This window comes from Stylophora pistillata, chromosome 3 (assembly GCF_964205215.1).
Source record: "Stylophora pistillata chromosome 3, jaStyPist1.2, whole genome shotgun sequence".
NCBI classification, from domain to species: domain Eukaryota; kingdom Metazoa; phylum Cnidaria; class Anthozoa; order Scleractinia; family Pocilloporidae; genus Stylophora; species Stylophora pistillata.
Genome location: NC_142521.1, coordinates 17,500,384 through 17,514,254, shown reverse-complemented (window position 1 = coordinate 17,514,254; position 13,871 = coordinate 17,500,384). Strand labels below are relative to the sequence as shown.

Sequence of the window (13,871 nt, the reverse complement as noted above, 5' to 3'; positions counted from 1 at the left end):
CCCGAAGACATAAAGAACAGTTCAAACTTAACTTCCTTCAAGAGAAAACTCAGGGAAAATAAGAGAATTCTGAAATCTATCAGTTTTGCTAAAGCTTCCTGCAGCGTTTCCTACAAATCTGTTGACTTTAAATACTTTTAACATTTACTCCGTATTGTTATTAATATTTATTTCCTTTAATTGTCATTATTTACATACCATTTTCGGTCTATTCACTAATTAGGTATTTATTAATTGATAGTTTAATTGATGCAGGTCCACATCAGGACGTAATGTCTTGCCTATCCCTCAACCTGCTTTATTAAATAAACTATGATGATGATGATGATGATGATCGGCACTCAAACTCTCATCCTCCAGCCTGGTAGTCACTAGACGCCCTTGCCATCGTTGGTTTTTGATCTCATCTTCTAACTATTTATTATTATTATTATTATTATTATTACTATTATTATTATTAACCACCTCTATTTTCAGTAGCATCCAAAATATTGAGCACTAAATTGTCGAATGTAACTCGGAGTCCGGCAATCCATCCCCCCACCCCCTCCCCACCAGCCTTTCTCAGATTATAATTACAATTTTGGGTGTGGTGGGAGAGGCAGCTTAAGGCACGTGTTTGATGCGCTTGTAAATCTGGTCAACATAACTGATGTACCTAGGGTTCTTAACAAAAGTCGGTCCGAGGTAAGACCGATGTGTCAGCTTGAGGCGTATGTATTCGTAGCACTTCACTGTGAAATCGCCTTTGAAGATGGGGCCTTTTCGTCGCATTTTTTTCATCCATCTCCCACTTCCGCCGTTTGGCCTCGTCACGTGACGATCACATTTGACTTCGGCTGAGACTAAAGTAACCGTCGGAAGTTGCTTTGTAGACGCAGCTGCTTTGCGAACCCTCTTTTGTGGAAGGAAAGCACGAAATTTATGAAAACCTTGTTCGTAATTAAACTGCTGAATAACAAATTGGGCGTAATTAGCCATACATCTACAATTGCTTTAAGGTGTGATAACTTGAAAAAGTTGTAATGAATCGTCTTTGTCTGTCAGGATAATTCTCCAGGGGACTTGGACTGCGTTGGCCTCCGTGGTGCAAAAAAATGGAGAAACTTGAACTTGTACGTTGAAGGAAGACAATTAATTGGTATGCAATGGTAATGACGCATCACGCACGTGATATATGCGTGTTGTGTAACGACGTTAGATTTAGATTATCTTTCTAGTGGTGAGTTCGTCTTCGCCGTGGCAAGTGACATTTCAAAGAACGGCTGTGAAGTAGACGAGGCAGGACTGAAAGGTGGGTTGAAATTGGAAGGCCGAGTTAAACTTACCTTTGGGAAATTATTGCATGGACTATTCGTTACACAGTTGACTTTCAAGCGGTGAAGGTGAATTTTGGGAGTGCAGAGGGGTGTTTTACCTTTTTCATTCTCGAGATCTCAAGAGCAATTTTTCCTACCGTCTCAGATATTTCTTATCATTAGAATTTGGTGTTGAATCAAATGTTGCAAATTTTTTTATGTTTCGCTTCCGTTTCCTTTCGGTTGAATTGTACGTGGTCTTTTTTTTTTTTTTTAATCAGCCTCGTTCCCATGGTCCTATGTCTTGATTAAAGAAGGGAACGAGGCTCGCCGAGCGCGCTAAGTACTGCGAAGGAGTGTTCGGCTTCAGCGTTGCATCAGTGAAGGTATTTTCGTTGTCTTTGGTTCAAATTTATCTTAAATGCAGCATTTGATCGTCTTCCATTGCAATGTAAATGAATATTTGTGTGATTTTATAGCTTATCAAGGGTATCTACTCCATCCATGTCCAGTAGTGCGTAGAAATCTGAGAAATTCGTTAAGAAACCGATCCAGATCGGCTTGAGCAAGGGGAAGGTTCAAGCTCATGATTCTATATTTGTAATCGATGCTGGTGTCAATGCATACCGTGACTCAAGAATATATAGTGAAATTACGACAGAAGCATTTGTTTCTCAGTCAAAACTCGTTTGCAGTCGATCGCTTTTGTCAATATCCTTTTCACTGCAAAGCGATGATCGCTTGAACTAATTGCGTTTGTCTTTATTCCGCACAGCAGGTGGTAGGGTTTTTGGCCCCGAAATGATTTTTTTTTTTTAAAAAGCCTTGAACTTTTATGTTGTCATTGCATTACATAGCTTTAATTATAAGCCTGCTAAAATAAGCTATAATATTATGGCTGGAGATCTTAGCAAGCTCTACTGAGCTTTTATAAGAAGATCCCCCCATCTAATAAAACTGTAACTTATAGCAGATGGTTTAATTATGAACGTAAGATATTTTGCTACTTTGCTGATAAAATTACGATTTGAAGTTATATCTCTTGCATAGAATTTAACTATGATTTTGCAGATAGGTTCTCATTAATCTCTTAAACTGTGTATATGATTTTGATTCTTTCAGGTCTTTAGATAATTCATTCCACATTTTTGCTCCCCTAAACTTCAATAAAAATTTCTCATAATTAGTTCTTTTTAAATCGATGATTATGTTTGAGGCTGATCGAGTATTGTGACTATGAAATTTTTCACTTGATATTAAATAATTTCTAAAGTAACTTGGAGGCTTGTCATTAAAGAATGAGTACATAAAAAGTGCCATTAAGTATTTATTTAACTCAATAAATATTAAGAATATTTAATGATAAAAATGGTGGCCGGGATTCATCTTTGTAGTGAGCGAATGACATGATTCTAACTATCTTTTTTTGTATCATAAGTAATGGCTTGAGTCTAGTTGGATAAGTACTTGTCCAGCTGACATTACAATATGTTAAATAAGGGTACACCATGGTGTAATAGATTGCCTGTAGTGTTTCTAAGGGTAAGTAATGTCTTGCCTTAGCTATTATACCTGTCATTTTTGATATTTTTGTTACAGCATGATTGACGTGGTGCTTCCATGTTAGCTTGTCATCAATGTGTAGACTAAAGAATTGTGTATTTTTTACTTGTTCAATTTCTTGATCATTCAATTTAATTTTAACACTTAGTTTACTTTTCTTGCCCTTGGATTTAAAAACAATAAAATGCATTTTCTTGATATTTAAAGTGAGTTTATTTGCAGAAAGCCAGGTTGAAATTTTTTCTAGCTCACAGTTCATGGTATCTTGTAAATAAACTAGATTTTTATGACTGAGAAATAGATTTGTATCATCTGCAAATAAAATAACCGGTAGTATTTCTGAGCACCTTACAATACCATTTATGTATATAAGGAAAGAAGAGGCGCCAAAACAGATCCCTGAGGCACACCACACTTAATTGTTAAACTTTCTGATTTCAGTTACTTGAATTTAACCATCTGTTTTCTGTTTGAGAAGTAATTTTTGAACCACTCTAGGGTAATTCCTCTTATTCCATAATGCTCTAGTTTCTCAAGTAATATTTTATGGTTTACTGTATCGAATGCCTTTGCAAGATCTAAAAATACTCCAATTGTGTATTCATTGTTGTCTGTTGCTTGTAATATCTTGGTTGTAAGCTCTATAGTGGCTAAGTTTTTTAATGTTTTTTTCGAAAGCCATATTGGGTCTGGACTAATGTGTTGTGATTTTCTAAATATTTCAATAATCTTTATACATAACTTTCTCTATAATTTTACTAAAACAAGGAAGGACAGGGATTGGTCTATAGTTTGAAATTTCTTCCTTATTATTTGCCTTATACACTGGAGTGATAAGTGCTATTTTAAGGTCATCTGGGATAACTTCAGTTTGTAGTGACGGGTTATAAATGTATGTTAATGGCTTGGTGATAAAAATTATATTTAGAGATTTCCTTAGTGAGTTTGGGTGAGATTTCATTGTGTCCACAAGACTTATTACCATTTAAAGCAACTATTCCAAGTTCTACTTCTTTTTCAGTAACTGCATCTTAAAAGTGGAATTTTCTGACCTCTCTCCTAAGAATGTTTTGAAGTTTACATCGTTATCCTTAATTTTATTAGCTAAATTCGGTCCAACAGTAACAAAGTATTCATTAAATGTATTACTTATTTGAACTTTGTTAGTAATAAGTGATTCATTTTCTTTCATGTTATCTGGTAATTACATTTTGAAATTATTTTTATTCAATACTTTTATTAGTTTCCATGAATATTTAAGGTTACCCTTATGCTCAATAAACTCTGTTATAAATGATATCTCTTAGCTGCCTGCTTCATCTTATTGAATTTATTTCTGAATCTTTTATATTCAAGTTCATTTCTTTGATTTGGATTTTTAATTAACTTCTTAATATATAAATTATTTTTTGTTTTTCTTGCTTTAAGGATACCCTTTGTTATCCATGGTGTTTTCTGGTTATGAAACTTTCTATTGTTTTTGGATTCCTTTAAAGGTATATTTCTGTCATAGATTTTAGACAGTTTATCATAGAAACAACTATAAGCATCTTGTGGGTTTGTTTTATCATAAGCACCATTCCAGTCTGCAATTTTTAAGTCATTACACAAGCGTTCAACTGTTAACTTGTTCAAAAGTCTATATCTGGTGTTATGGTGTGAATGATGTATTCTTTCTAAAGATGTTATTTGGAACTCTGGTAAATGATCAGAGAGGTCTGAAAATAGAATGCCGCATTTATGGCACTCATCAAGATTATTTACGAATATGTTATCAATCAGAGTTGCACTTGAATTAGTTATTCTTGTTGGTTTTGATATTAATGGGTAAAACATTGATGAGATCATTTGATTTATAAAATTCTTCATGTGCTGATTTTCATTGATTTTCAACAAATCAAGATTAAAATCACCCATCAGATAGCACTGCTTGTTTTGTAGATCCAGTTTTTGAAGTAGCTCAGAAATACAATCATTGAATAAATCGAGTTTGTTGTTTGGAGGTCTGTATAGAATTCCGACTAAGATATTTTTGGATTCAGTTGTCATTTCTATATACTGTGATTTTATTAGATCATCAATGTTGACAACTAGATCAGTTTGATCTCTGAATTGATATGACTGGTTTGTATATAGTCCAGCTCCACCTCCTAGCTGGTTAGACCTCACTTTTCCCACATTGGAGTAGTTTGGCAATGGAAAATCATTCATATTGCTTTGACTCGGCCAGGTTTCCGAGAGCCCAGTTACTAAGAATTCATATTCTAAGGAATTAGGGTAGCACTAAGATCCTCAAACTTATTTTGTAAGCTATGGATATTCAAATGTAAAATAGAAAATCCAGTTTCTTTAAAATTCTTTGTAGTAAGCTTAGAGCTATCTTCATCATGGTACTCACATGCTTCAACATGAGTTAAAATTCGATTATAATAATTCTGGTCAGGGTCTATATCAAAACTGAGTGTAAAGTATGCCTTCCCGTTTCTGTTTTGGGAGAATGGATTAAAGGTAAGATTTTTTAACTTTTCCATTTCATCATTAGTCAAATGGTTCTTTTTACAAATTTCACGAAGTTCATCATTATAAGTTGGTCAAATGGTAGTGGTTGATTTTGTTTGGGCCTATTTGTAATCATTTAGACAACTGTTATATCTATCAAAGACACCAGACATGCAAATTGAATAACTTACCAAATGTCATTATTGAATGATCACCAAGTCACTCCAGCTTCATATCTCTTTCATGTGTGGACTGCCATGTTGTTTGAATTTAATTTTCCTCTTCGAGAACTAGGCCATTTCCACTGAACCTCTGCTTTTCAATTCCTTAAGCCTTTTGGCAATTTGATCAGCCATGTCTTCGACAATTACCAACCCTTTGCCCTTCAACATTCTTTGTTTCAGGAGGATTTTCATTTTGGTTTTGTGTGACTGTAATTTTACAATGACTGGTCTTGGTTTGTCATGCCATGAATTTTCCCTACCTCCATTTTTCTTTCTTGCTCCAACTCTGTAGATAATCTCAACTTCTTCAGCAGAGACCGTCTCTTCAAGATGTTCCTCGACGAACTTAAAAATAAACTTTCCTTCTAAATTCTCTTCCTCCCCCTCTTCGATGCCAAATACTCGCAGATTATTTTTCCGTGAGTACTGTTCATTTTTAATAGCATATTCCCAGGTGGAATCTATGTCTTGTTTTAAGACACCCTCTACATGATTTATGCTTTCATCTACAACCCTTAAGCTTTTTTACCTCATTCTCTACGTGTTTGAACTTGATCTTGCTACTCGCCATTGCCTCAATTCGTTTTGCCGTGTGGTCTAGTTTTAAGTCAAGGGTTTTGTTAATCGCTTCTATTATTTCTGATTTTAGGCCCAAAAATGTCATGTTCAGCTTCTTGTCAACATTGCTTTCTTGCCAGACTAGATGTATTTTTACCAGGGGTCAATAGTAACTCATTAAACGGTTGTTTTGGTTGAGTGCCTTTAGCAGCAGCTTTTGTCTCCGCGGCCATCTTTTTTTTTTTCTTTTTCATGATCATTGAAGTTGTGCTGAATTTTCCCACTGAACTAAGCTTCAAGTTTTTGACAACATTGGACTAAACTTCAAGTTTTTGACAACATTTTCAGGATTTGTCCCTGAAATAAGTTTGATCGGAAAGTGAATAATGTTGAACACGAGGCTGTCAAATGAATTTGTTCAATTTCTTCTTTGGCATTCGGCAAGGAAATAGCTGTAATTGTTCTCTAATAATAATCCTTCGCTATGGCCTTGATCCACAATTCTGCAAAGCGCTTTGCATGTATTGGTTTTAACTTGCAGCAATTTTGATCTTTCACAGAAATAAAAGTTTTAGCAGTTGGCATGATATAAGGAGGAAATGGACATAGTGGGACACGTTTACCATAAGGTTAGTAAAAAGTACACTTTTTGGCAAGATTTCCGTATAACATACTTCATTATGTGTACAATTCTTGGATAAAAGAAAACAGAGGCAAAGCAACAGATTACCTTTGGGATTATGGCATTTTTTTTAATGATCTGGGGTTATACAGAAATCTTTCCCACTTTTTCTTTGACGGGCTATGGAAACACATCTCTCTATACAAACATATGACAAGGTCTACTGAAGGTGATGCACTGACCAGTTGCACATGAACAACATTATTGTGAGCTCTTCTCTTTGAAAAAAGGCGCCTGATAGTTTTGAAAGAAACTGTTTGGGGCTGAGTCGGTGGGAGTAACAAAATAATTTGGATATATCAACAAAGTTGAAATGGTAAATTGGCCACCATAATGATTACAAAAGCTGACGTTTTGAGCATTAGCCCTTCATCGGAGCTCCAATGAAGGGCTAACGCTCGAAACATCAGCTTTTGTAATCATTACGGTGGCCAATTTACCATTTCAACTTTGTTGATATATTCAAATTATTTCTTCTCTTTGAAAGTTAACGAAACACATCCCATCTAAAGATTTACCTCACCCTTTTAAAATGGTCTTGATATTTTAGGTTTATTAATAGTGCTAATAAAAATGATTTTCAAATGACTTTGCAAATAGGATGCCTGATATCAGTGGGTGGGAGCTGCCCTCGTGCATGAGATGTCTGCAGAAGGAAACAATTTTGAAAGTTTCAAAGAATATGGAGATGAAAACTTTGAAGAAGACTTCTTGTTGAGGGAAATTATTATTCTGAAGGTATGTCTATCATGAAGTTTTTAATTCTGCAAAAAATGTGCTTGATCTACTTAAGTCGTGTTTTTTGAAGTGAGTGAAACATTCTTTGTGACTATCACTGTATTTTGGTTGTTTGATTTAGACAAATAGGTTTTCCAAATATGGGGTTTGCTTGTGCATTACAGAGCACAGCTGTTGTACACAAGACAAGAAAGACTGTGTCCTTGACACAGAGAAAACAGTTACATATGGATCAATAAGTGTGAGTGTAAAATCAGTATTCAGTGGTTAGTTAAATAGGTACATGTACATTTCTAAGCAAATTTGAAAGCTATCTTTTGCCCAAGAAGTGTATTCAGAGCCTTTTGCCAGGTTAACTCAACAAATAACCCAAAATCCCTAGCTGTTCATTAGCAGTTGTGAAGGCTAAAACATTCCCAAAGCACCTAGAAAAATCCCAAAGTTACCCAAGTTCTTATCCATCATAATTGATGGAATGAACCAAAGTAAGACACATTTTTCACACTGGATCTGTTGCTAAAAGTTGAGAAAATTATCTTAAACTATGCAGTCTTCTAATTGAAATTTAGTCTGGAAGAAGTAGAACTGATTTTTTTTTTGTTTCTGTTTTAGCTGGCTTTCCCATGGAAATATGTTGGTGTTCTGCTTTCTGGATTCTCCATTGGCCTGGCGCAGAAGGCAGATCCATTGATCAATCCATTAATATCAAAATTCTGACAGATCATTTCTCAGGTGAAATATTGTTGACCTTTATTTTGTACTGTTTTAAGAAGGCCTTTATGGCTATTTACAAAAGCCCTAATATACATCTGAACTGTTTTCTTTTCTGTGAAGTGAGAGATGCTACCTCCATTGTTATAAAATTATCTGCTTTTGAACAATTGCCACGCCTACTGCAAGAACTTCAATATTGTTGGATTTTGCACCCTTTTGGTGAAAGGAAGTGTCTATCTATAAAAAGGCAATGAATTTATTTTGATATGCAATCATTCTCTTGCTTTTTCGCACAAATTTTGTTATGGATTAGAGAAATCTGACAAGCTCGCAAATTTGATCGTAGCTTGTCTCTTGATCTCTTTTACTTTTCCTTTTTTGTAGGTTTCATTATCTTTCTTGTAGTTTGTCACACTCATGAAGACATCAAACAGGTTTGCCAAGAACTTTTTGTTATTTCCCATTTTTGCTGATTGGGAATTGAAAACTTCCATTTACAGGGCATTGACAGCAAGTCATGTCACTGGTCTACTGCCCCAGAAATTAAATAAATATGTATCCCTATTTTCATAAAAGTAGAGGAATAAAAAGATTTCCTTACATCTTAACACAGTCACCTCTGGAATAATTTACTTAAAATAGATAGTTCCCTATTAATAGTGGACGATTACTGCTGTTAACTCCCTGAGTATCAGACCCTAATTCCCAGACAACCCCTAGTCAAAATAATAGACAAAATAATAAAAGATTTTAGTGTCTTTCCTATCTCTCATTGCAATCAAACTTTACAGAATTAGAATTACCAACTATACCCTTAAGATTACTTGCTTCAGTTATTGTAAATAAAGCCCAAAGTTTCCTTGAAAAAAATTATAAATTTGAAAATGAGTTCCTTGTGCTGTCCTATTGACACTTGTGCACAAGGCCGTGAGGTCTTTTTATAATTATTTACAATGAAATTACTCACATATTTTCACTTGTTTGTATCAGAAATTCACATTAACTAGTAAACCTTGAAATTCATCAAGAAAAAATTACTGAATAAATCTGGGATAACTCATGAAAATTTTTCCAACACGACTCAAATTTGAATTTGCATGCCATTTGCTGACATCACGATACCCTGCAATATGCTGGGAAAAAAATAACTCCTTAATATACTATCTAGGAGCAAGGAATGGATTCTAAATTGTATTTTGACTCTCAAGTTTCGTGTAAATCAATTCTCTAAACATTTTGTGTATTTCAGCTTCCATGAGCAGTGAAATTATATTTTTTGGACTTGTTATAATCACACAAAATGGTTTATCAGTGAAGGTGCTAAAATGCATGAAACTTTTGTTTGCTAAAAATCGAGTATTCTAGGGGATGAATTTGCATGAAATTACAAATAACACGAAAGGACATAGTTCACTTTTGGTGACAATTAGACTCTAACCTTGCCGTTCAAGAAAACAAGCTCTATCACCACACATTTTGCATGGCGATAGAGGGAACAGCACTGTTTGCAAACAAAGGTAGTTTCAAAGGTATGGCTGTCATAGCACTTTCTTTTAGCCTTTGCACACATTGCACAAAGATTGAAAAAACCTTTCACTGTAGCATTTTCTCGTAGATCTTTGGTCGGGTTGCAGGGAATAGAAAATGGCTAAATATCAATATCTGTTAAAACTAACGACCACTGAACGACATTTGCCTTGTCATCTAAACTTTCATGGCCGCTAGTTTCATTTTCATCCTCTTCCTCATAGACAAAAAGCTTCAGATCAGAATTGTTTTCTATTTCTGGAGTGGCAAGGACTTTTGTTTGCATTACTCACAGCAGATACCTGCCCTCACCCTCTTTCAGAAATTTTGAATTCACTGTTGTCTATTTCTTTTTTGCTGACTTGAATAAAGCAGAAAATTCTCAATTTAGAAATGACGTTTCGTGTATTCTTCCATGTCATTGGTTTCTTGAGGAACTTAGTTTCTGTAGAGTAAGGTTCAGATTACAAACCAAATCTGATTGGTTGACACTGTAACTTATTTCCCAATGATCTCTTTAAAAGTGTGTATAAGATTTGAATGTTTCATTTAGGAACTGAGATACCTAAACCATCAGACAAATTTTAAAATGTTCACTATTTTACATTGGAGTAAACTTGTCCTGTTTATCTCTTGAACACTACAAGGGAATGTTTTCATAAAAACTTTATCATCACTCCCTAAAATGGTTTTTCAGGCACAAAAATTCATAATTAGGTACCTGGGTATGTAATTAAATAAGTGTGGGTATGACATTGAATAGGTATTTTACATTTGGTACATTTTTAAATGGAGATATGTTGCTAGCCTAAGAGAGAAAAAAAATCAAACTAAGAAAAAGTGATTATTATTAGAAATAAAAAGAGTAATTGAAAAATAAAATGAAAAATAGTACAAGATTAAATGTTGACAAAAAGTAGTAGGTCGTTATTTGTTGAAATAAAATTACATATCCTGTGTCACAATACAATTACATACAGTCGTACATCCTTCATTGACTTTCCCCAAATGGGCTTTTCAGAGACAATTACTACTACAATTAAAATAAACAACTATTACTTACTACAATTTGTCACTATTAAATGAGAATAATTATTAATAACTACTAACTCATGACAAATTAATTGAAAGGGGAATCATTAAGAGCCTATAAAATCTTCAAGAAGTTCACATTTAAGGCCATACTTAAAAACAAGCAGTGGATCAATAGTTTGAAGAGAACTACACAGCGAGTTCCATATATTGATTATTCTGTAGTAAAAGGTCCTGTTCACTAGCTGACTTGAAAAGTGGAATGTTCAGCTTTTGTTAATTCCCGGTGGTACACCTGCTATGATAGCTGTTTCTAAATATACCTGGACTGCTACTAGCAACCAGTTAAGCTCTGTTAAGAGTGGCAAAATATGATTGTATTTACAATTCTTAAAATATATCCTTTACATAGCTGAAAAATAAGCCAGCAATTGGCTGGCAAATGACTTACTATGTAGTAAATGATAATTAATTAAGTAAATACATAGTTACATACTTTATTCAAATATTCCGCTGGGGGCTCTTCAGTATGAAATTACAAATTTTGTTTAAAAACCACCATAGACAATTCAAACTATTTACAAATCTATAAATACAAATACAACTCTTAGAAAAGACAACATATCAGATACTACTGTAATATCAGTATTGATATGCTTACAATTAAAATTCTTAAAACTAGAGAAGAATCTAGTTTCAGTACTACATGTAGTGTACATATAGTTAAAACGTGTCGAAGAGAAGGCCTGGAGTTTATTTTTTAAGTTTTATTACACTCGCAGTTCCCAACTCCACTGGTAAGGAGTTCCACGGTGCCTATAGCTCTTTGGTGAGGTCCAGCGACCAGAATGTTAGCCTATTTTCCAAAAAAAAAAGAACTTAAAACACTCAATTTTGAGAATTGGGTGAGTGCACTATCTTAAGCTGAGGTTGTAAGAACAGTTCTTCGTAGTAGAGATGTGGTCACTTTTCAAAGCACAGAAGTACATGTAAATAACAAAGCAACTGAACATACATATAGAAGGTGGCATCTCGACTTTGGTTTGAGTTTTCTTCACTGAAAGACTGGTAACCTTTTTTGGAACTTTTGGTTGCATTAGCTTTGTAGCTGTGGGTATCAAGGTTGCAGTGTAGTGAGACATAAACCTCTTTGCTGGGCTTATTCCCAGTGACTGGTGTGTTTCTGTGATCTTATAATGCTAAATAAGGATCTTTGTTTTCCTAAAAAGCTCTCTTTATTATTTTTGTGATGCAGCTTTGCAAATTTGAGGACTGCATTTGTTTGGTTCCGGAACAGTAACAACAAGAGAAACAACAATAATATTTTTTAAGCACACTACACCAAAGAGCATAAGGCTTGTTAGAGCATGTGCTTGAAAATAATTACTTAAACATGAATAACAAGAGTAGGATAAAAAAGCATAAAAAATGCCTTAAATCGTATCTAGAGCTCGTGCACATCCAACACAACAGTACTAGTGAGGGCCATAGTATTCACATTCTGTTGTAGCTATACTTTCTTGACAGCTTACAATTTACATTGTCTGGGAGATACTGTTCTTCAATGTACGAACTCAGCAACTTTTCTCGTACCTTTTCCCAGTTATCAGAGATAATCAAACCGCGATTTTGCTGTTGAGTTGTGAGTTGCTGCTTGTCGAGATCGTCAAGAGGGACATCTTGTCCTACTGGATTGTCGATGTCTTTGCTATTTTCCTCCATACTCTTTTGAGGCTGCCTCCAAAGATACACTTGGAGGCAGATAAGGTGGTTTTGTTCCTATCGTGCCCATGAATGTTTAAGTCTTGAAATGATGAGCATATTACCTCTGTTGTTTAAACCTCTTCCGCAAGTTGTAACATATGCAACTTTTCGTCTGCTGACTATAGATGATTGAATAAGGTAGCATGCATAGCTGTTTTCATGGCAGAAAGATTACCAGAATTGCCTCTGATGGCATTATCATTGATAGTAGGTCTGTGATTTGTCAGAGATGTTTGCTATAAGTTCTCCTCTCACCCATACCGTTCTCCACCTTTAGTTTAAGGGAGGCTGCGTAGTCTCTTTAGTGTAGGTTCAACTGTCTTTCTTTAACTTTTAAGTGTTATAAGTTGCATACTGTTCTTCTACCAAATGAAGACTTTTGCTGGTTCCATTCCTATGAAAAAGTCCTCTCAGCCACATAATGTTCAATCTGCAAACCGGACTCGTCAGTGAAAATGACATCTTAAAAGGTTCAACTCCAACACATGTATCCTCTGGAGTGGAAAAGTTGATAGCAGCGTAGCTTTGCAAATAATGGCTCGAGACTCTGACCAACTTTCATTTTGAAATTTGTGGTAGCTCTTTCTTTTAGAAGTTACCCTTGGAAATTCTTCAGTTTGTACATCATCTTTGAGCAGTGCGTCTGTTGAATTGTACTCAGTCATTCCTTGGTAAAAGTTGCTGCAATCGTGGCTAGAACTGTTGAGAAAGCCATCTCGAGACAGAAGTTCCAAGTGAGAGCCCATAATTATTTTGTCTGTCTCCCTTTGTCAGCTGGCATTCGAAGACTCCATTTTCCAAGACACGGGTTTAAAGCCAGGATGCTCTGTTATGCATCAGTCTGTCATATCATGTTGAATGTCTCGGTGAAAGAGATCACTGTTTAAGGCCTCTTTGCTGCTGTCTAACTCTTAAAAAAGGTAGCATACACGGGTTCTGTACAAGCTGTCGATTACAGTTTCAACAGGAACACTTATGGCAAGGAAAGATAGCATAAAAATTTAAGTAGACTCGCTGTACATTCAAAGTCAGATGATTTTATAGCAAGAATCCACTTGTGGTGTGCTATGAATCTTTTCTCCAATATGTATCACGTTTTTCGTTCTCCTTTAACTCCTTCTCATCTTGTTTCAACCCTGACTCCTCATTAGCCGTAGTTCATTAACAAATCTCTTGCTTTAAATACTATGTATAACGTATTGCTTTAAATTTAATCATGCTGAGTGAAGTCTTGGCTTTCTTTCTTTAAAATCAAATCAAGTAACTGCTCTT

General features: G+C 34.9%; 1 protein-coding gene across 14 annotated transcripts in view; it reads left to right on the top strand.

Moving 5' to 3' along the window:
* Positions 1 to 990: 990 nt before the first annotated feature.
* LOC111342796 (uncharacterized) overlaps positions 991 to 13,871 on the top strand; it is a 19,359-nt gene continuing 6,478 nt past the window's right edge. For 3 of the 14 annotated variants that reach the window (XR_015999194.1, XR_015999190.1, XR_015999187.1), the window contains exons 1-9: positions 1,600 to 1,684; positions 4,290 to 4,357; positions 5,305 to 5,369; positions 6,703 to 6,772; positions 6,945 to 6,993; positions 7,425 to 7,562; positions 7,684 to 7,803; positions 8,175 to 8,294; positions 8,661 to 8,710. Coding sequence is in view for 7 of the 14 variants with exons in the window: in XM_088754863.1 (XP_088610989.1) it covers positions 7,467 to 7,562; positions 7,684 to 7,803; positions 8,175 to 8,279 (321 nt within the window). In the remaining 7 variants the exon portion in view is untranslated. Of the gene's footprint in view, positions 1,295 to 1,598; positions 1,685 to 4,289; positions 4,358 to 5,304; positions 5,370 to 5,876; positions 6,004 to 6,702; positions 6,773 to 6,942; positions 6,994 to 7,424; positions 7,563 to 7,683; positions 7,804 to 8,174; positions 8,295 to 8,660; positions 10,779 to 13,871 lie in introns of those variants that run through there. The other 11 variants (XR_015999191.1, XM_088754863.1, XM_088754858.1 and 8 more) reach the window with 11 other exon arrangements.